At 44.2% G+C, this 21121-nt stretch overlaps 1 protein-coding gene and 1 long non-coding RNA gene across 2 annotated transcripts in view; one reads left to right on the top strand and one right to left on the bottom strand.

Annotated features, from left to right (window-relative positions):
• TRPC7 (transient receptor potential cation channel subfamily C member 7) overlaps positions 1 to 14661 on the bottom strand; it is a 137615-nt gene extending 122954 nt beyond the window's left edge. The window contains exon 1 of the mRNA XM_045795027.2: positions 13891 to 14661. Within this exon, the coding sequence (XP_045650983.2) occupies positions 13891 to 14643 (753 nt within the window). The 5' untranslated portion in view covers positions 14644 to 14661. The remainder of the gene's footprint in view (positions 1 to 13890) is intronic.
• Positions 1 to 21121, top strand: part of LOC148110119 (uncharacterized) — a 384230-nt gene that overhangs the window by 130128 nt on the left and 232981 nt on the right. Inside the window, exon 6 of the long non-coding RNA XR_015724562.1 lies at positions 13725 to 13873. This is a non-coding gene — a long non-coding RNA (uncharacterized LOC148110119). The remainder of the gene's footprint in view (positions 1 to 13724; positions 13874 to 21121) is intronic.

Raw genomic sequence — 21121 nt, 5'->3', positions numbered from 1 at the left:
ACGGTGTTACCATGGTTTGGTTCTGATCCTCTTTGTGGCTTAATTCAGTGGAAATAGATTAAACCTATCTGGGGCATGTTGAAGCCATTTGGAAAACAAATCTGTGATCTTTGTCCTCTTACCATTGATTTTTAATTTTAGCTCCTTGTTGATCATTAGGAAATAACAGAAACCAGCCCTCACTTTCCTTGCCTGATAGCCTTGCAGGCCATTCACTCACATTCTTGAGGCTCCCCCTACCTCTGCTCTACCACTTTGTCCTTTAACCCTAATGTGTAACTTCCAGGGGCCTCCTTAGTGTCTTCTTCATATAACTTCAACAAAAATGGTGAAAGCTCCCTTGGCAGCTGGCCGTGAAGCTGCCTGGGTCCCCATTGCCAGGGTCGCCATGGCCTGGTCCACCCACTGGCTGGGCTGGGCTGGGCTGGGCTGGTTGGTGGATGGATGTGAGCTCACAAACCTCCTCACCAAGCCAGTCCTACAGGGCCGTCTGCGGAGTATCAAGATTTCAGTGATTTGTCTTCTGATTCTGCTCATGCCTGCCAACTGGTGGGTATTGATTAAAAGGAACCTTTCAAAAAACAAGGATCCCCCCTTCTCTCTTGTAAATGGATTGTCACCAGCCCCTGGGAGCAGTGGATTCTGTTTTGGAGAGAGTGACTGAAGGTGACACTGTGGAAACCAAGTCTAGCTGCAGACATTACCAAGTAGCCAGTGAAAGATAACAGAATATGCCACCCCAAAAAATGACTAGAGGAACTCAGGACATGCCACCCCTAAATATGCCCTTTTGGTTTATTGATTATTTTGAGCTTTAGGCACTTGAAAAAGAGCAAATGAAGGGAGAAGGTTTCTTTGTATGCCCCTTTTGTGCCTGAAAGTAGATTCTCCAAAAGGAACGTGATTGCCGCAAATCCCCTCCATGGGAGCCTCAGCCACCCGGAAGATAGACTCATCACAGGAGAGGCCCCCACACCCAGACAGACTGTGTCACAAACTGTCATACTTTCCATCTCTTCTTCTAAGGATCCGTCCATCTTTCCTAAAAATCATTTACTCTCCTCTGAGAGGCGTACCTCCTCCTGCCCTTTCCCTATCAGGATGGTGTTGAATTCTGAATTCTAAGCTACCTCCGAGAGTTGCTCGTTTTTCCCTGGGTGTTTCCCTTGTACACATGAGATATTCATGCTGTTAAACTTTTGTTTTCCCCGTGTTAATTTACCTTTTATTATAGAGTTCTCAGCTATGAAGTCAGAAGGCCTCCCCTACAAAGGCCTGTCTGTCTCCTTGGCCAGGGCTGGAGACCCTTCATCACGTGGCCCTTCCGCAGTCCCTGGGGCCCACCCTCACCTTATACTGGGCAACAGGAGCTGTTGCGTGGTGGGGTCTCAGTGAATTGTTAGAGGTTGAGTTTTATTGATCAGAATGTCAGGATTATTTTAAGCGAAAAAAATTTGAACAAACAGCAACTAGTTTTACTTCTTTTTAAAAGTTGTTAGCAGCATGTTTCCAAAATATAGCTCCAATAACTCCTGTGGCCATTGGGCATGGGGGGAGGGTAGCAGCTAGAAAGGAGACTGTCTGCGTGCACCCAGTTGAGAACAAACAACACAAACTCTCGTGCTTTCCATTTTTTCCCTGAAAGCGCATGTGTTTTCTAAAAATCTTCTTTTTCCTTAGAAACTCTTTTCTCCCCTCCTTTTCCTTACTAAGTTGGTATATAAATCCCTGTCTTGAGTTTTAGGAAGTCACTTTTTTGCAGTTCTATATGCATATGAATAAACTCTATAGTTTCTCCTATTAATCTGTCTTTTGTTAGTTAATTCATAGGCCCTGGCCTGTAGAGCCTAACACCTTAGAGGAAAAGTTTATTCCCAACACAGGACTCTAAAAATTTCCAGGAAATGTTGTTTGTAAAGTGTTGACATTACGCGGAGGCAACGCCAAAGTCACAATGCTCAGTAAGAGAACCCGGATTCTACATTGTGTACAGTCTTGTCACCATTGCACAAAACAAATCCGTGCAGAGAAACACATCAGTGGCCCTCCACAGCAGGTAATGGGTCATAAAACAAAGTTGTAGGGATGGAACAGTGGAGGAATGGGTAGAGGAATGGGCAGATAGGACGCTGGAGAGGGACAGAAGGTCCAGAAGCAGAAACATGTGTATTTGGGAATCGGTGCGTGATTGGGGCGGCATCACAGATCAGTGGGGAAAAGTCGGATTCCTGAATAGATGATGGGAGACTAGCTCACCATGTGGAGAAAGGCAAACGTGTGATGCAGACTCACCCTACACCTAAAATCCAACTCCAGTTGGACTTAGGACCTAGACGTGAATGGTGGATCCATGAAGGTAATAGAAGAAAAAAGATGTAATGTAGGAGAATGTCCTTGTGACCTTGGTGGGGAAGGGTTTTTTAATAAGACCAAATACACAAATCATTTCAAAAGTAAGTGTTTCTCTTCAAAACAGGGTGTCATAGACAAATGTAGCAGATGAGTGATAGCCTGGGAGAAGATGTTTGCAATGTCTGAAATAGACAAGGGCCTAATATTTAGAATACATGAGAAACTCCTGAAAGAAAATTTAAAAATACTCCAAACAGAAATCCTGTTAAAAAGTGGGTGAAGGAATGTCAGGAAGAGGCAGTTCACAGAAGGGAGAAACGCACCTGGCTACACAATATAGCAAGACAGACTCAGCCTCATCAGCAATTAGAGAAGTGCAAATGAAAATAACTGTATTTCTCATACCGGCAAACATGCGAAGGCAGGATAATACCTAGAAGTATTGGCAAAGCACAGCCCCCAGGGGCAGGCCTTCTGGGGGGCAGGCAGCCTGGCTGAGTGAAATTAACCGTGGACGCTCCTTCCTGGGCTGTAATAGGAGCACTTAACTAGGACTGCGGGCGGGTACAGGGATGTGTTTTGCAGCATCATTTGTGGCAACAAAAGTTTAGAGCAATGTAAGTGTCCATCCCTCTGGGAATGAGAAAGTGAAAGGCTGCAGATGTCCAAAACGCAGTACTGGGCAGCAGACAGAAGCAATGAAGGAGGCTCACATAGAGCAACGTGGAGAGACCATAAAAAACATGGTGGCAAGTGAGAGAATATGGAAGTCATAATTTTGTACCACAGTCCCTTTTATGTAACTCACAAACAGTAGTATATTTATCCATAGTCCCCCATTGGAATGTAAGCTCGAAGAGAGCAAGAATTATAGGGTTTTGGTGGTCTCTAAATGTTCCCAACCTCTAGAACTTTGCACGTGGCAGGTGCAAAAGAAATAGTTCTTGAATGAATACCACATATATACCTACGTATATTCATAGTTAATATAAATATGTGTGATACATTATATATAAATACATTAAATACGCTGAAGTGGGGGCTTTATGGGGTGGGGGAGCATGGGAATGATGGGAAATGAAAATATGATAACTAGGGGCGCCTGGGTGGCACAGCGGTTAAGCGTCTGCCTTCGGCTCAGGGCGTGATCCCGGCGTTATGGGATCGAGCCCCACATCAGGCTCTTCCACTATGAGCCTGCTTCTTCCTCTCCCACTCCCCCTGCTTGTGTTCCCTCTCTCGCTGGCTGTCTCTCTCTGTGTCAAATAAATAAATAAAATCTTTTAAAAAAAAAAAAGAAAATATGATAACGTTTCACCATCTGAGTCATAGATTCATTCAAATTTTTGTACCTGGCTATTGGGGGAGCACTAGGAGAAAACATACCCAAATATGAATTATTTTAGATGGTGAGAAGGCTGACCTTTTGGGTCCTGCTACTTTACTATGTTTTTTAAAATTCTATAATCAGTGGTTTTTTTTTTTTTCATTATTCGCAAACCCAGCCCTTGAAAATGTCTTTAAAAATGTCTTTGAGAGCGGCAGTGCCCCAATCCCGAGTTTCCCCCATTGCTTCTGTCGGCAGCCTCCCACTTCTCCCCCACCCTACACATACATACTTTTACAGGACTGCAGTATCACTGTCTCAGCTTGTGCTTTGGTCAGTGGAGAGCATCAGCAATCTCTCCCTTTGCTTCCAGACTAGTCTCCTAGTTTAGGGCTGTGTTTGGTTTCCTGGAATAACTGACCTCTGGCCTTCTTCTCTCCTTCCCTGCTCTGAGGGTTTGTTTGGATTCCTGGTCTCAGTCTTCCTCAGTTCATCTCAGCCTGGTGCTCTACCTCACTGTATTGGGTTGAATGGTGTCTCCTCAAATTACCATCCTCCCTGGCACGGGGCCTTTTTTGGAAATAGGGTGTTGCAGTTGTAATTAGTTAAGATGAAGTCCTATTGGATGAGAGTGGGCCCTTAATCTGAAATGACTGGTCCTCAGAAGAATGTCCTCAAAAGAATAGGGTAAGAGACAGAAACACACCGAAGATCACTATGTGACAACAGAGGCAGAGATTCAAGTGATGTGTCTACAAGCCAAGGATCCCCAAGGAAACTGGAAGAGGAAAGGAAGGATCTTACCCTAGAGCCTTCAGAGAAAGCAGAGCCCTGCTAACATCTCGACTGGGGACTTCTGGCCTCTAGCACTGTGAGAGCACAAGCTCTGTGTGCTAAGTCATCACGTTTGTGGTGCTTTGTTACAGCTGTGCCAGGGCTAATGCACCCCCCTATACTCAACCAGGGGTTCACCAGGGAGGATTTTCAGTGCCCAGAGAAGCCTTGCCTGTCCCCAGTGTTCTCCTGCTCCGGTACTCTCAACATCCAAAATGTTGGAGGAAGAAGAGGGAGAGGTCGACTTCATGCCTTTATTGATGCTAAAACAAGCTCCAGTTGAAAAAACAAATAAAAGATAAGATTTAGTCATTTTCCTCTAATGAAATGTTTGTTTACTTGGTCGCTGCAGCGAACAGATATCCTCAGAATCTGGAAGATGCACTGGAAAGATTAAAATCCAGTGGAATTCCTTCCGTGTCACTTCTGAACCCACTTGGCAGTCCGTCTGCACTGGCAATGAACAGTTTGGCCTGGGCCACATCCTTCTCCACCTGCAGATGCCAGGGTGGAACATTGGACCCCTCATTACTCTCCTGCCGTGCTGCCGCGCCACAGGGCTTCCGCCGTGGAGGAGGAGATAAGGAGCTGGCTCTTTTCTGCTCCTTCTCTGTGTCTGTCCACAGCCGGAGCTCCACTGGGCAGCACTGAGAGGCCCCAGAGACAGAAGAAGCAGGGTCCCCGCAGCTCACAGACAAGCAAGCTGTACCGGAAACAGCCAGGAGCCGGGCACCTTTTCTGACTGTGGGGTCGCTCCAGCTGTGCTGAGCCACCAGCGGACTGAGATCTGCTGGCTCTTCTGCACTGGGGTGCCACTCACCTCCTTCCTGGGAGGACACCCTTCTTCCTACAGCCACTGTCCAACTCCTTCATGTCTTGTCCCCTCCAGTCCACTTTCTGCCACAGGTGCCGGGGATGTTTCTAGATTGCACACACGAGTCACTCGCTCATCTGCTGAAACCTTCTGCTGGCTCTTCATTTGCCCGAAAATGAAGTCCAGCTTCTTATGTGGGAAGGCCACGGCTGAGGTGGTGTGGCTCAGTGCCCTCATCCCCTGCACCTCTCCCCATCACTCCCTATAGTGTGGAGCTACTTACAGTTCTCTACCCGGGCCTCTCTCCCCTATCTTTGCTGGGTAGTTGAGGTGCGCTTTTTATGCCTAGCACCATCTTTCCCATTCCCTGCTGCCTGTTTATCTCTCCGATACCCTTAGGTTTCATTTGAACATTGTCTCCTTAGAGAAATCTTTTTTTTTAAAAATATTTTGTTTACTTATTTGAGAGAGAGTGCAGGAGTGTGTGTGTGCTTGAGCCGGAGGAGGGGCAGAGGGAGAAGGAGAAGCAGACTCCCCGCTGAGCAGGGAGCCAGACACACGGGGCTCCATCCCAGGACCTTGAGATCATGATCTGAGCCGAAGGCAGTCGCTTAACCGACTGAGCCACCCAGGTGCCCTTCCTTAGAGGAATCTTTAAACACACAGACACACACAAGCCCACGCACACACACACAGTCAGCTGTCCTACTAAATCAGCCTTTAAAACTGCCCTTTTACTGCTTAGCACCAGCATGATTTGTAAAGCCGCATTTCCTTGCATGATTGTATGAATAATGCCTGTCCCCTCCCCTGTACTATCAGGGCCTGAGGGCAGAACCTTGTTTCATCTTATTCATCATTTCATCCCAGCACCCAGCCTAGAGCCCTGCTCATACTAGAGGCTTAATGAGTGTTGCAGGGATGCCAGATTTTCAGATAGCTCTGTAAGGAGGGTCCACCCAGTTGTGATATTCTCCGGGTCTCCAGACCATACACCATCCCATCCTCCTGACATATATTTTCCACATTGAATCTGTGACTTTGCTGCTAGTAAAATTCATGCCTGCACGTGGATGGGGTGTGCAGCAGACTTGATTAATGATACCCCATGATGATTAATTTATATAGCATTGTAACTTCTTTTCAGAGAAAAGTCCTTCATTTCCATCATTTCCATTTGAGGTAATTTGTGCTGCTACTCATTGACTAATATTCTCTAGAACTGTCTCCAATTTCTCCATATCTCTGATACTTCACACTGATAGTTGCACTTGTAGAGGAAATGATTTTTCCCCCATTTTTTTGTGTGTAGTGATGAATCTTTTCTACGGAGATATTTTTCAAAAAATAATCTCTGTCTGTATTTGTCAGGAGCTCTGCCTGCCCACTTCCTTCCTCCTCCTCCTCCACCCCCTCTGCTCCTCTGTCGTTCCTGCCCACGCCATTTCTTCTCACAGTAATGTTCCAGCAGCGCTCCAGCCTTATGCACTCTCAGTGGTCTGTGTGTTTCCAACTGGAACTATTCCCTTGGTCTTTTTTTAACCATGGAGCCCACATGGACAGCCTATAGTTTTTCTAGTTCTAGAAGGATCTTCAGGGGGTGGGGGCAGGGGGTAGGGAAGCTTAGCAGAAATCAGGAAGACTGAGTAGAGGAGGTGCTGAAACTTCAGTGTGTTCACTGGAAGGAACGTTGTGTTGAAAATCCAGCGGGCTCATCCCCACTGTGCTCTCTAGGGGAAAATTATGTACTTATTCTGTGTTAAGTTCTCTGCAAAGAGTTTTATATTTTTCATCTAATCAGGGTGCTGGTGAGGATTAAATTAGATGAAGAATATAATCCTCACCAGCACCCTGCGAGGACATTGTCATTAATTCCCTCACTGACTCGTTTATTTCTTTACTGAGCTAATATTCGCTGTGTACATAATCAGGGCCAGGACTTTCTGGAGGTTCAGCGGGATGAGGCATCTGAACAAGCGGGTGAATTGTGTTGTCATTTACAGAGATTAGGGAAAGAGCCAGTGTTTGGGTGGGGAAAACAGGCATTCCGTTGTGGACATGTTACAATTCTAACACCCTAGTTTTCCGAATAAGAAAAACTAATTTCTAGTAGATGCCCAAGATGGCATGGTTGCCAGGAGATAGGACTGGAAGCTGGTTCAGTCTGATTGCAGGGCCAAGCTCTTGGCTCTCCATTCCACAGCCTTGAGGATATGAAGCATGGCTGCACTGGGCGCTCACTGAAGCCTGTCCCCTGCCCTTGTCCTTGTCTAACAAATGGCGTCCTTTATCCCACCTGAATTCCTGTCACCCAACGTACACTGTCTTCCTGTATTTTAGAGGCTGGTACTCTTGGCATAAACCCTAGAAGAAGACAGTCACATAACTTTAGGCATTACTTGTGACGCAATGAAAAACTGTCATTAAAGGATACGTTAATTAGCTCATTTCCTGTGATGACTCATTAATGAATGCCCTCGTGAAAGTGCTCCTCCAGATGCTTAGGTAGGAAAATAGAAAAGACGGAGCTAGCATGGGCAGAGGTCAGGTCTGTCCCGTCTCCTGAGATAAGCTAGTCCCTGGATCTTGCTCTCAGACATGGAAGCCAGTGCTTCTGGCTGCAGTGTGACCCTGTTGACTGACATGTATGCTCTCACTGCCCCAGACTTGCACATGCTCAGGTGGGGGGCATCCCGTGGCAGCTTGTCCCCTGACATCTGTGATCCTTCTCCTTTCTGCTTACATTCTGTCTCAGCAGATGCTCAAGCAGAGGGCTTGGGGCACACAGTTGGATCCCTGGAGGTACTGGGGATTGATATATAAGTGAGTGCTTTGAGGAAGTTTCTGCCAGGTTCTCTTAAAAAACAAAAAACCCAACAACTTGCTTTTAAGACCTGCAGACTTCGCAGCTTAAAAAATATTTTCCCGATTGTAAAGGAAACAATTTTCAAGTGATTTCTTGCATGTTAAGTAGGCATTTGTTTATACTACCAGCCAGGCTTTCAAACTTCAAGGAAATGTATTTTCCCAGGGCGTTGGTCTATACAATTTAAAAATCCTAAAAATATCCAAAGCATGAGAAACAGGTGCAAAACACAGATTCCGCTGGATGCTGGGAGCAACATGCTTCTTCAGCCTTCCAATACTGCCTCAGAGCAGGATGGGCCTTTACTCAAGCTCTCTGGCTTCCTAGCTCCCTGGCTTCATATGGCCTGAGTTCCTATGTGCTTTGAGCTCTCCCCACCACAAAGCAAAGACACTCCTCCTTCTCCCCTCCTCTTTCCTCTTCCATTTTGATAAGTTTGCAAGCAGATTACAAACTGTCATCTCAACATCTTTACCTTCCACAGTGGGATCTCAGTAGAGATCATAGCAGGTGGCAGATTGGTCTGATTTATCATTATTTGCATTTTTAATCTGTGGTATTTTAGGCCCAGAGAGGTTTTTTTATGGGTCTTAAAATGGCAACACAAACATTGATACATAATTCATTATCTATTTTTTTCATAATACCTGTGGTTAACAACCCTTTGATAAACAGTAAAGTCATCAACACTTTAAGCACTATGAAGCTACAGCTTTAGCTTTCTTGCCCCGTACTCTTTTCCTCTCTGGTTTATTAGAATCAGTTGCACGATCAGCAGCCTCCATGCTGATGTGTCAACATGGAAAGCCTTCTTAGTTGTAGTTTTGCTATTATTCTGAATGACCAAGTGTTCAGTAACTATGGTAAAGCAAATGTTTGTTGGGCTTCCTGGCCCTTGACTCGGGGACAGGGGTATACTTTTAAATTTAAGCAAAAGGTAAGAAACAACAAATATTGGAGAGGATGTGGAGAAAGGGGAACCCTCTTACACTGTTGGTGGGAATGCAAGTTGGTACAGCCACTTTGGAAAACAGTGTGGAGGTCCTCCAAAAAGATAGAAATAAAGCTACTCTATGCCCCAGCAATTGCACTACTGGGTATTTACCCCAAAGATACAGACGTAGTGAAAAGAAGGGCCATATGCACCCCAATGTTCATAGCAGCATTGTCCACAGTAGCTAAATTGTGGAAGGAGCCGAGATGCCCTTCAATAGATGACTGGATAAAGAAGATGTGGTCCATATATACAATGGAATATTACTCAGCCATCAGAAAGAACGGTTACCCAGTATTTGCAGCAACTTGGACGGAACTGGAGGAGATTATGCTAAGTGAAATAAGTCAAGCAGAGAAAGACAATTATCATATGGTTTCACTCATTTATGGAACATAAGAAATAGCAGGGAGATCGATAGGAGAAGGAAGGGAAGAATGAAGGGGGTAAACAGAAGGGGGGATGAACCACGAGAGACTGTGGACTCTGGGAAACAAACTGAGGGCTTCAGAGGGGAGGGGGGTAGGGGATGGGTTAGGCTGGTGATGGGTATTAAGGAGGGCATGTATTGCATGGAGCACTGGCTGTTATAAGCAAACAATGAATCATGGAACACTACATCAAAAACTAATGATGTACTGCATGGTGCCTAACATAACATAATAAAAAATTTAAAAAAAATTAAGCAAAAGGTGAGAGAGCAAGAGGGATACCTCCCATCCCTGCCCTGTTTTCTCTTTCCTTCCAAATCCCTAAACCTCACTCCACAATTTTCCGGAGTTGTCCTTTGCTTCCCCACCCCTTCCAGCTCCCACTAGGCATTGCTGCTAGCGTAACTCTGAGTTGAAAGAAAGATTAACACCTGTAATCCTTTTGATACAACAGCTCTATTAGACAAGCAACACACATAGGATGCCCTGGAGTTTGGCAAGATACCAGCAAAATAAAGGGGATCCTCAGCAGTTTTATCAGAAGGCTGATCAGTGAAGAAAACCAAACAGATTAATTCCAGAGAAATGTGAAGGCCTTATGGTGTTCCTGGTGGCAGAGGCTGTAACTCAACCTTATTTTTTTCCATGCTACTTCAGGTGCCTCTGTATACAGAGAGCCTCTCTCAGGATGAAACACCTCTGAATAGCCCATCCCATGCTGATCTTCCCTTTCTTTGTCTCTTTCTCCTCCTCTATAGATAAGCCAGCCAGTTAACCAAAATGTCACTTGTGGGTGCTGCCGTCCGGGAGTTTAGTGGCCACCGGCACCATCCATACAATGCAGCATATGATTGGTCCTCTGTTATGTAACGTGTGTTTGTTTGATCACCTTAACCACCTTGTAACCTTCTGTAGAGCTTTCCCATCTCACCATGTCTGTCAAATAGCTGTATTAGAGTCATACGTGTAGGAAGAGTTTAAATCATAGATAAAATAATCACTTGCTTAGTCAGTTGAAAGGATTATGCTTTCACGATTTCCTTCATTCCCTCCATCAAGGATTTATGGAATGCTTACTAGATTACTGAGCTCCAGTCAAGACATTAGGAAGGTCCCATTGGCCACACTGAGTTTTCATATCTTTGTAGACCCAAAAAGATGAGAGAGGCATAGGAAAATCTTTGAAGAGATGCATCATTTCCAAACCAAAAATACTGGCTTGCTAGCACGCATCTGACTTCAGCCATAATTTACCGGAGCCCTGGACATTGGCTGTACATCTTGCTAATGACTAGACGCTATTCTGGTGATAAATTACAGTGACTCAAAAACAGTAGACTAGGCCACTGAATCTAGGTTTCCCTGTGTGAGCTTTTCTAGTCGGGAGCAGCCATTCCCAGAGCAAGTGTCTTAGAGGATCTGGAGGATGACGTTATGACACCTGCAGTCAGGACCAGAGATCTTTTTTATACAACTGATACCACAGGGTCATCCACACACACGTGGCTACAGTCAGCAGCGCGTAGTCCCTGTAAAGCAGGACAGACTCTGAAGAGTGCATTTTAGAACACACACTGGCTCTTTATTCTTTTATTACAAATTGACTTGTCTTTTGCTAAGCTGCTCTCTTCTCTGAGAAGATTTATAACGTCAGGAATGCACACACAAGGATAGTTGGATAAGTAACAAAGTTCTAAAGGACCGCTTGTGTTAATTTTTAATGCGCCAATTGTCGCCAGTGTGAAAGACATTATTTCAAACAAAGGGAACTAGGGGGATGTTAATAGCCAGCAAATGTGTTTATGCTAGCTCTTACTCTGCGTAAGGCATTGCATTGTCGAACGCGTTTGTCATCGTGTTACTAGTGCTCTTAATTGTCTCTAATTTTCATAATTTATTTTTTAAATCAAAATATCATGCTCTCCACAGACTTCCAGTTTTAGATATTATACATACTAAAATATGCCAGACTTTGGTTTTAGTAAAGGAAACAAATGGCTCAGATGTAATTCCAAATGTTAGTCTAGCATCGTTTTATTTAGTAAGGCTGGCCTGCTCCCAGATTCCAGATAAGTAGAGGATTGTGCAATTGTCCAGAAAACCTAATCCAAAAAATTTTTTTTTCTGGAATTGTTTTTTTTACCCCCCCTTGGGCCAGAAATATCTAAATTAATTGGATTAGCCATTTCTTTTACATGGCCTGTGAAGATTCAGTCCGAGGCTGAGGGAACCAGCACAATTTCACCAACCTTCCTTGGGACTTCATTGACCTTATCGCTGGTCGATGGAGTTTATTTTACAGAGACAAGGAAAGAACAGGCAATAGCTACATTCCTTGGGAGCCTCTTTGGGAAATCCCCTCATCCACCTCCATCAGGTTTATTTTTGTTGTTGTTGATGCTATGAACAATGCAGGTTTAGAGAATTTGTTCCACTTTAGTAAATGGGTGCAAGATGGGGGGAACAGGTGGAGTAAAATACATTAATGACAAGATTCTTCATTTATTCACAGTCTGCAGTGCCCTTCAGCTTTTTGTGAGCCTGGCTCTTCTGTCCGTGGCTATGGGCGACCCATGCCTTCAGAGAGGCTTTCGTGGTCACATGCATGCACACCTAAATTGTTCCCCCCTTTGGTCACAGTTCCTCACACTCCAAATCCTCTAATTCAGCTAACCTACCAGTGAAGTAAATTTCCAAGACTCTAGCTTTCATCATCTTAGTCCCCTAATCACAAATTTCAGTGGCTCTCCGTGTCCTAAAGGAGAGCATCCAAAGTACTCAGCCTGACACACGCAGCCCTCTGAGATCTGCCCCCGAACCATCTCTGTAGCATTCCTCCTGCGTAACCACTACAGGAAGTCTTTGTTCTAGTCCCACGCGGCTTCTCGGCAGTCACCTGCCTGCTCTGGGTCATTCTGGACTTCACCTTCACTTGCCTCCTCCATATGCCCACCCCTCTCTTCCCACTGATCCAATTCCTCCTGCTCAGCAAGGCCCAGCCCCGTTCTGTTTCCTTCTTTGAGATCTCCCAGAACACCATGGTCCATGGGGCCCCTTTGGCTGAATCAGTACCCATCCTTGGCCACCTAATTGTATCCCCTGCAGGGGCAGCTCTTGTAGTGACATCTTGTTTGGACAATGAACTTTTCTCCTGCAGTTAACATGTTTTCCCAGCTCCAGTGTCAGCTTTGCACGTGACACCTTTTTGTATGCTCCAGGGCATCCTAGGCTCTGATTGAATAGCAGGATGAGAAATGCTGAACCTGGTTGTAGTTTCTACTGCTCCTGGTGTACCTTCTGCAGTGGGGGTATTCCATACCTTCATCATTCAGATAAAGACAAATGAACCCTGAGAAGCCCAATGCATGAAGAATTTTCCCAGAATGGCTAAGAGCTGGCTCTGGGCTCTGAGTGCCTAGATTAGAACAGTGGCTTTGCTACTTACTAGCTGTATGATACCCCTTTACTTCTGTGCCCTCATCGAAAAGGAGGATAATAATGGTACCCATATTAATGGTCGTTTTTAAACACCTCCTTTAGAGAGGAGTGACAGTTGGGAATAGAAGCCCAGGATCACTCCACTATTGAATAGTGGACTTCAGAGTTGGGTCTCCATTCCCTGAGCTAGTCTGGTTGTCTAGGTGTTGTCAGGGTTTTGTCCTGGGCCCATCTACTGAGGTAAGAAGCCCAACTACACAGAGACAGTTTCATTTTCATTTCCATGTACCTTTCCCTCAGCCCCTTGACAGAACAATAGTAATAGCTTGCTGGACTGAGAAGGGCTGCAAGCAAGCCTTTCTAGCCTTGGATAGGAGACTGAATCTAGGATGAACACGGTCCAGGATGGGATCGAGATCTGGACAAGTCAAAGCCATTTGGGTGAGACAATCAAGAAGTCCCAGACCTGATCTAGGAAACATCCAGTGTGTCTAGGACACACTCCTGAGCAACCTGGGGCAGAACCAAGTGAGGCATTTACCCTGGAACCACAATATCATCCTGCCTGTGGTGCTGCTTGTCTTTTACTGTGTAGATTTGTGCTTAAGTCACCTCTTCACATTTAGGCGGTTTCAAATATTTCACCTAATGGGCTGCTTTTCTTTCAGGCCTACATCTAGCAAGATTGAGGAATTCCCCTTCCTCCCTGTGGGCCAGCGAGACCCCAAGGCCCTCACCCTGGGTTAGACCGGAAAACAACCCATTTGACTACTGGACACACCTGGAAGAGCCCTCTGGGCAATCTGTCTGCAGAGTGGTGAGTGGGAGAGTTACCTTGAATTCAGTCTCAATGTTGGCTAGTCTGGCCAATTCGTTGCTTAGCTCCAGCGCGGTGAGGACAGGGTCTTCACTGGACAGAGACAAGTAGGCAGCGCTCGCCAGTCCCTTGTAGGCATTCATGCGGGAGCGGGAGTGGCTGAACGAGTCCTTCCGCTGCTTCTCGGTGCACTCGTTGCACTTGCAGAAGTAGTCGTGTGGCCGCTCGATGCGGGCGCCCTTGAGCAGGAGGATGTGCACGATCTCATACTCCTGGCAGTGCGCTGCCAGGATGATGGGCGTGATGTCGTGGGAGAAGCGCGTGCCGTCCTCGTCGTAGGCATAGAAGTCGTCGTCGCGCAGCTCCTGCTCCAGCGGGCTGAGGGTCAGGCGCTGGCCCTGCGCGAAGGCCGGGTGGTTGAGGATGGCCTCCACGATGCGCACGTAGCCCTTGCTGATGGCCAGCAGCAACGCGTCCCCCACCCGCGCCAGGTTCTCCTTCTTGAGGAGCAGCTCCGTGACCTCCAGGTGCTCGTTGCCCACGGCCAGCTGCAGTGCGTTTTGCCCCATGTAGTCCACGCAGTTGAAGTTGAGGGTCTTGGACTCCTCCAGCATTTTCCTGACCACGGGGATGTTGCCATACTCGGCCGAGTCCAGGAAGCGCTCCTCCTCGGGCGTCAGGCTGGTGCCCTTCTCGTTGAACATGTAGGCGGGACCCCGGGTGGCCTGGCGACGGCCCTTTTCCCTCAGTGTCGTGTGCCGGCGCTGCATGTTTCTGAAGGTGCTGCTCCCCAGCCTGTGCGGGTACAAGGCAGAGATGCTCTGTTACTCTCCCAGGGGCCTGCGGGGTTCCCAGGGGCAGAGCAAACCCAGACTGTTGAGATGAAAAAGAAGCTCACAATTGGGATCTTAACGAGCAATTACAAAATCTTACTGGAAATCATTTTCCTCTCATTGAGATGAAGACAGGTTGCTAAACCTGAACTATTCCTAGTGGTATAGAGGAATCTTGATTTGGTTATCCAGCATCAGTACGCCTGGGGTAGAGGAATGCTGGCAGACTGAAATGTGGGTTCAGGTGGAGGGTAATGGGAGATAGGGAGCGTGTGGTCGAAACAGGCCAAGGACTGTGAATTTTCTTTCCATTTGTGCAAAGTTCAGGATGTCACTTAACTTCTCTGGGCTTTTAGTACCTTGCTTCTCTGTGAATTTACCCATACAACATGGATAACTTTTTGTGTGCCACAGCGTCCATTGGAAGATTAAGTGAGGTGACTTGTATTAGAAAGTTGTGTTGGTTTTATTCTGTACCCTCCTGCCTGTTGGCATGCCCGGTTCCCCCAGGGATCTGCTGCAGATGGCCCCCGTGGATTCTGCTGCCTTTGCTTTGGGTGCATTACCCCCTTGAGCTCCGTCACTGTGACAACACACAGGCATGGCCACATGCCTCTTCTTCCGCATTCTGTGCTATCTGGGGTGGCCATCCTATATGGGAACTGTGCTCATGCACAGTGCTCTGGTCCTCATGCAGCCCGAGCATCTACCAAAGGGCAAGATGAGGCAGGGAGCGGGCCTAGACACATTGTCACTTACTGATGGCCACTGAAGTATCTCCCCTGAAGAAATTCATTCCTACCTTCCTCAGATCAAACCTGGATTTTTTTTTTTAAAGATTTTATTTATTTATTTGACAGAGATAGAGACAGCCAGCGAGAGAGGGAACACAGGCAGGGGGAGTGGGAGAGAAAGAAGCAGGCTCCCAGTGGAGGAGCCTGATGTGGGGCTCGATCCCAGGACTCTGGGATCACGCCCTGAGCCGAAGGCAGACGCTCAACGACTGAGCCATCCAGGTGCCCCAAACCTGGATTTTTGTATGCATGGAAGAACAGGTCAGTTTAGATGCTGGATTTTTCACTTGCTCTTTGCTGTTGTGTCAGAGTGTAGAGGTTAATGCTAATACTACTGGTAATAATGGTTAAACTTTTATTAAGTACCTATTCTGTGCCAGGCACTATACTAAGTAGTTAATAATTTCACATATATTACTTGTGCGATTCTTGCATAGATCCTATTACAGGTGATAATGCTGACACAAGTAGGACTGAGAGACAGGCTTTGAAGTCAGAGGGCATAGAGTAGGAGTCCTGCCTCCACCTTTGGCCAACTTGGTAACTTTTGGCAAGTGACCTAGTCCTTTAGTTTGCCAGGGTTTTAAAAAGGTCAGACTAGAGAAAATAAAAGGTATTGTGTCATTTGAGCCTAAGTCAGATACCCCATCTTCAGCTAACAGTGAGACTTTGAATGGATCCCTGGCTCAGCATGCTTTCACTGTAATATAGAGTCTGGACCGCATGATCCCTAAGTCCCTACAAACTTGAACAGCTGATTCTCCAGTTGGCCTTATCCATATTTTCTTTTCTTTTTCTTTTTTTTTTTCCTGGTCGACCCCTACTCACATTATTCAGATAATATTAGAATGGCATACATTTCAATAAGACAGTAGCTATTCTAAATAGTAAGTACTTGGAGATTTATTTTAAACTATTTTCCGTGTTTCCAGTAGTCTTTTTGTTATTGGTCATATCTCCATGCATTAAGAATACTCATTATTTTACTTAAGCCCTTTATAAAAAAATAAAAGTAATCCTAGAAGAAGACCTTTAAACTAATTCTAGTGTTTTGAGATTTAAAAAACTGGCGATCTTGTGAATTTTAAAATTTTGGGCTCCATTTGGTTTTCTGCTTGTTTTACCTTTTGACCTGCTCAAATCCTTTAGTTTTAGCTCTTTTAGGGGGCCCTATCTGGCATAAGGCTAAAGACTTGGAGGCCAGAGCTTATGCTCTAATCTTGCATAAGGCTGAGTCACACATTTTTTGGGGGAAGCTGCTAAACTCTTCAATGGAGTAGCTTTTTCATCTGCAGAAAATTAAAAGGCATAATTATGGGTAGCTCCGTCAAAAGATAACTGTAGGTGATAAATCCTAATAGAGAGCTCTGAGCTCCTTTAGAAAGAGATCTGAACTGCCATCCACTTTTCTGAAGTGCATTTTGATAAAAGATTTCTGGGGAAAAGGTTCTCGGGATTCAAGTTCTCGGAGCCCATTTCTCTCAACAATGCCATCATTCCAGGGAGAGAGGCTGCTTACTGATGCCAGGGTAGATTGGGAGTCCACTAGAGGCCTCTGTAGGAGAGAGGGACTTGCAAATAGGGTACAAGCATTTATTTTTACAGGTTTTTCAGAGGAAGAAGAAGAGACTGAGTTGAAAGCCAAGCAGTCACTTCATTTGTATCCCCAAAGAGCCTTGTTTCAGAGGATGTTACAAAGTCAGTTTCAAGGTCTGTCATCTGGGTACACACACGCAGGTAGGAATTGAGCCCATAGAAGAATAATAGTCTTTCTGATGGAACTACTAAGTGTGTCCTGGGATGAGGCTTATACTCCTTTCAGGAGCGCCTTTTTGGATTTAGTCATTACAACTCAACTTGAGAAAAGTTGATTTCCACCCAGGAGCATCTGAGTGGTATGTCAGAGATGGGAGGGCATCTGTCCTAGACCGAGCCAGGGCTTGAGCTTGATTCCATGTCCTTTTCCATTAGAGGTCTGCTCAAGAGGGAGAATAGGTCAGACTCCAAGGTCAAGGGTATACAACTAACAACAAGCCCTGGAGAGATTAATTCAAAGGATATATAATAACTACTGAACCAAGTCAGAGCAGAGAAACATTTCACAGGGAACATGTAAGTACCCAATCTAAATTCAGAGTCCGGATAAATATCATAGACACTGCAGCTTAAAAACTTAAAGGATGTTAAACATTGTTTGATAATTTCCTTCATTAGACCAACCAACCAACAAACAAACCTAAAAGCAAGGTGTTAGCGTTCTCATTTAAGTGAGGCAGAAAGACTAAACCTTAGGTCAAATAATTTCTGCACAAGAGTAGAGTGTCGTATAAACCTTGATGTTTCTGTAATAATTATGTTTTATTAAGGAAAAATATATAGGTGTGCCTAGTATTTGTCAGAATGTCGAATGTCCTCCCCATCTGACATGCATTTTTCTGAATGACCTTGAAAGCAGACACCCAGATGTAGTAAGAAATAAACAAGCCTCTCTTTCCCAGCTTTTAAAATCTCAGCTTTGAGATACATTCAGATGCTTACAGAATTGTCAGTTATCTATTTTCCCAGGAGAATTTGGCCTTGATGAAACCTTATGGGCCCTCAAGTCATGTATGCATACAAGGATATACTGGGGCATCCTATGCAATGAGGTTGCTTTCAACTTAAAGGGTTTCACAACAGACCCGGGAGCCACAGGAATTCGTTCAGATATTGGTGGGGGCCTTTTTACCTCACTGGGGGCTTCTTATTAGCTGTGACTCCCTCTTATCCTGATATCTCTCTAATCATGCTTTTTAAACATTGAGTTTTTCAGCTTTGTTAGTGTATGATTGACAAAATTATGAAATATTTAAAGTATATACTGTGGTGATTTGATTTAAGTATGCATCATGGAAGGAATCCCACCGTCTAGTGAATTAACACATTCATCACTTCACATGCTTATATTTGGTGAGACCATTAAGTTCTGTCTTAGAAAATTTTGTTTATGTAATACAGTGTTGTCAATCATCATAGTCACTGTGTTGTACACTAGATCTTCAGCCTATCGCTGAAAGTTTGTACACTTTCACCAACCTTTCCCTGTTTGCCCAATTGCAGCATTTTTATACTCATGAATGCATTTAGCCTTACCAATAATCTTGACATTATGGATAGTCAGCCTTTAGGCATACATTTCGCATGGGTTGGAAAGGATCCACAAAAGTTGATAGGTCAAAAAGATAAAGTCATTTGGCTTACAATAGCTGGTGGCCAAAACTCACACTCATGAATCAGCTGTGTTCCTCTGCTGGAGTATGGGGATATTGTCACAGTTTCAAGAACAATAATGAGCAAAATGATTCTCCTTAAAATCCAATTAGCATTTGATTGCCCTTACTCTAATATTTTTCTTAAAAATGAACTTTGAATGCAAATGCCTTTTTATTTGCATATATTATTGAGATAATGAGTGATCAAACTCATCAAACATCTCAATTAAGGTACTGTGTTTTTCATCTTTCATAAATGCATACATTGACATTTGATGTCATTGAGAAGAAGGGTTTCAGTGGAAACAAAACCATATTTGAGAGGAGGACTGATTATTAAACTCTCCCTCTTGATCCCTTGGTTGCTATTTTTATCAAACTGCTTTTACAGATGCATCAGCCAGTCTGAAGAAAGCCAGATGTCAGTGATCCATGAAAAGTATGAATTCTGCACCCTAAATCCAGCTGCAAATAAGCATGACCATTAAGCATTTTGGAGACAGGGATTGTGATTAATTACTGATGAAGAAAAGGACACTTAATCAAAATGTCTTTTCGGAGATATTTGTTGTCTTTTTCGTAAAATTGCTCCATGCACCATAGGTCTCTGTGGAAATCACCCAAGCCTGAAGCTAATTCAGTCTGTAACATTCCACAACCGAATGCAGAACCAAACAAAATCCAGGAGTTAAGACTAGTTACCCAGGAAAACCCAGCTCTGGTCTGTGCATTCTTTCCCGAGTTTACATAGTCTGAGTTTTAGTCTAGAGCAGCAGTGATGAAATAGTCAAGTGATTTGGAATCTTCTCCTGAATCTCAGTTCTCTTACCAAAATAAGGGACTAGTGAAATCCATCCTCTATGCACCTCAGCCACAGTGAAGACGCAGTCATGTGTGTCAGATGTCCGGGACACTGTGAAGCCTTATGCAGATGTCCATGACAGGAATGACCAAACCTTACACACCAGTACACTTAAGTAAATGGCTATAAACTGGCTTTCGTTTTACTCTCCACTGATACAGCCAGCTTAGCTGTTTTTCTAAATGACTGTAGAATAGTGATAGCTAACACATATTACACATTTGCCATGTGCCAGACGTTCTGGTAAGTGCTTTATACGAATTACTGTTTTAATTCACACAAATCATATGATAAGCTTAGCTGTTTTCCTCAGTGACTAATCGTAACGATTAGCATTTATTACACATTAACCACGTTGCAGGCATTATGCTGAGTACTTTACATGTATTATCATTTTAAATTCTCATAAACTACTACATGATACAGTTGTTATTGTCATTCCCATTTAACAGATGATGAAATGAGGCTGAGATAAATTAACCACTTTTGTGAAGGCTATATAACTTGTGAGTGGTAGATCCACTATTAGGAATCTCAATTGTTTGGTTTCAAAGCCAGTGCTTTGGGCTGGTATGCCATTGCCATCTTTCTTCCTCCTCCATTTTTTCTAATTTTCTTTAGACTGTCAATTTTTTCATTAGAGTGCAGGATCCTTGAGGGCAGGGAAATTACTCGTTTATATGGCATATGTGTACCTGGTGCCCCATACCCCTGATGCCTGGCATATGGATCATGGTCAAATAACATAATCATTTCTTACATACTTGAATTTGGGTTGGGCATTAAAGAGGACCAATAAAATAGAGGTGTTAATGTTTACAAATATAGGAGCCATAGGATCCTGTAACTGTTATTTCCTGTTTGTGCTGACAGCTTTTAAAATAAGGTATGAGTTCCAAAGCCAAATTAGTTTCCAGCTCCACTGTAAATAATGGTCCATAAGTTGCTAGAGGAGACCATTAATATCAGAGGGTATATTAAGTCCCTTGGGTGACTGGGGCATTCCCACTTCTTCAAGACACTTCTGAAAAATTTTTTGTTATTTCCAGAGGCATCCAATTAATTTCTAAGTATCATCTTCCTTATTCTGTTGAAGTTGAGGTGAGATAGTACCTATAAGTTATAGTGCCTAGTAAGTGCTCTAGTAACATTGGATACTATTAACTGTCTTAGTTTAATATAATCATAATAATTATGGATCTGTAGCATTCAAGTTCTTACCTAAAGTTAGTGGCAATAATTTGCTTGTACAACACATGCATTTTTGAATAAAAGAAAAAGTACCCACCTACTTATCCCATGAATATACATGAGTTCATATACCTTACCATTCAGTTCCTATGGGAATAGCAAAATATCCTTCTGCTACTCATTATGATACATTATATTGAGATATACTTTCCAAACAATTCTGCTTGAGGTATACTTTCTAAACACAATAATGTGTTATATTTTTTCCATTGCATCTTGGATTGAAAATATTATCTGGATTCCTGAATGCTAATAAA

This window comes from Ursus americanus, chromosome 5 (genome assembly GCF_024610735.1).
Source record: "Ursus americanus isolate L20-20 chromosome 5, mUrsAme1.1.p, whole genome shotgun sequence".
NCBI classification, from domain to species: domain Eukaryota; kingdom Metazoa; phylum Chordata; class Mammalia; order Carnivora; family Ursidae; genus Ursus; species Ursus americanus.
This window is presented reverse-complemented; position numbering and strand designations above follow the sequence as displayed.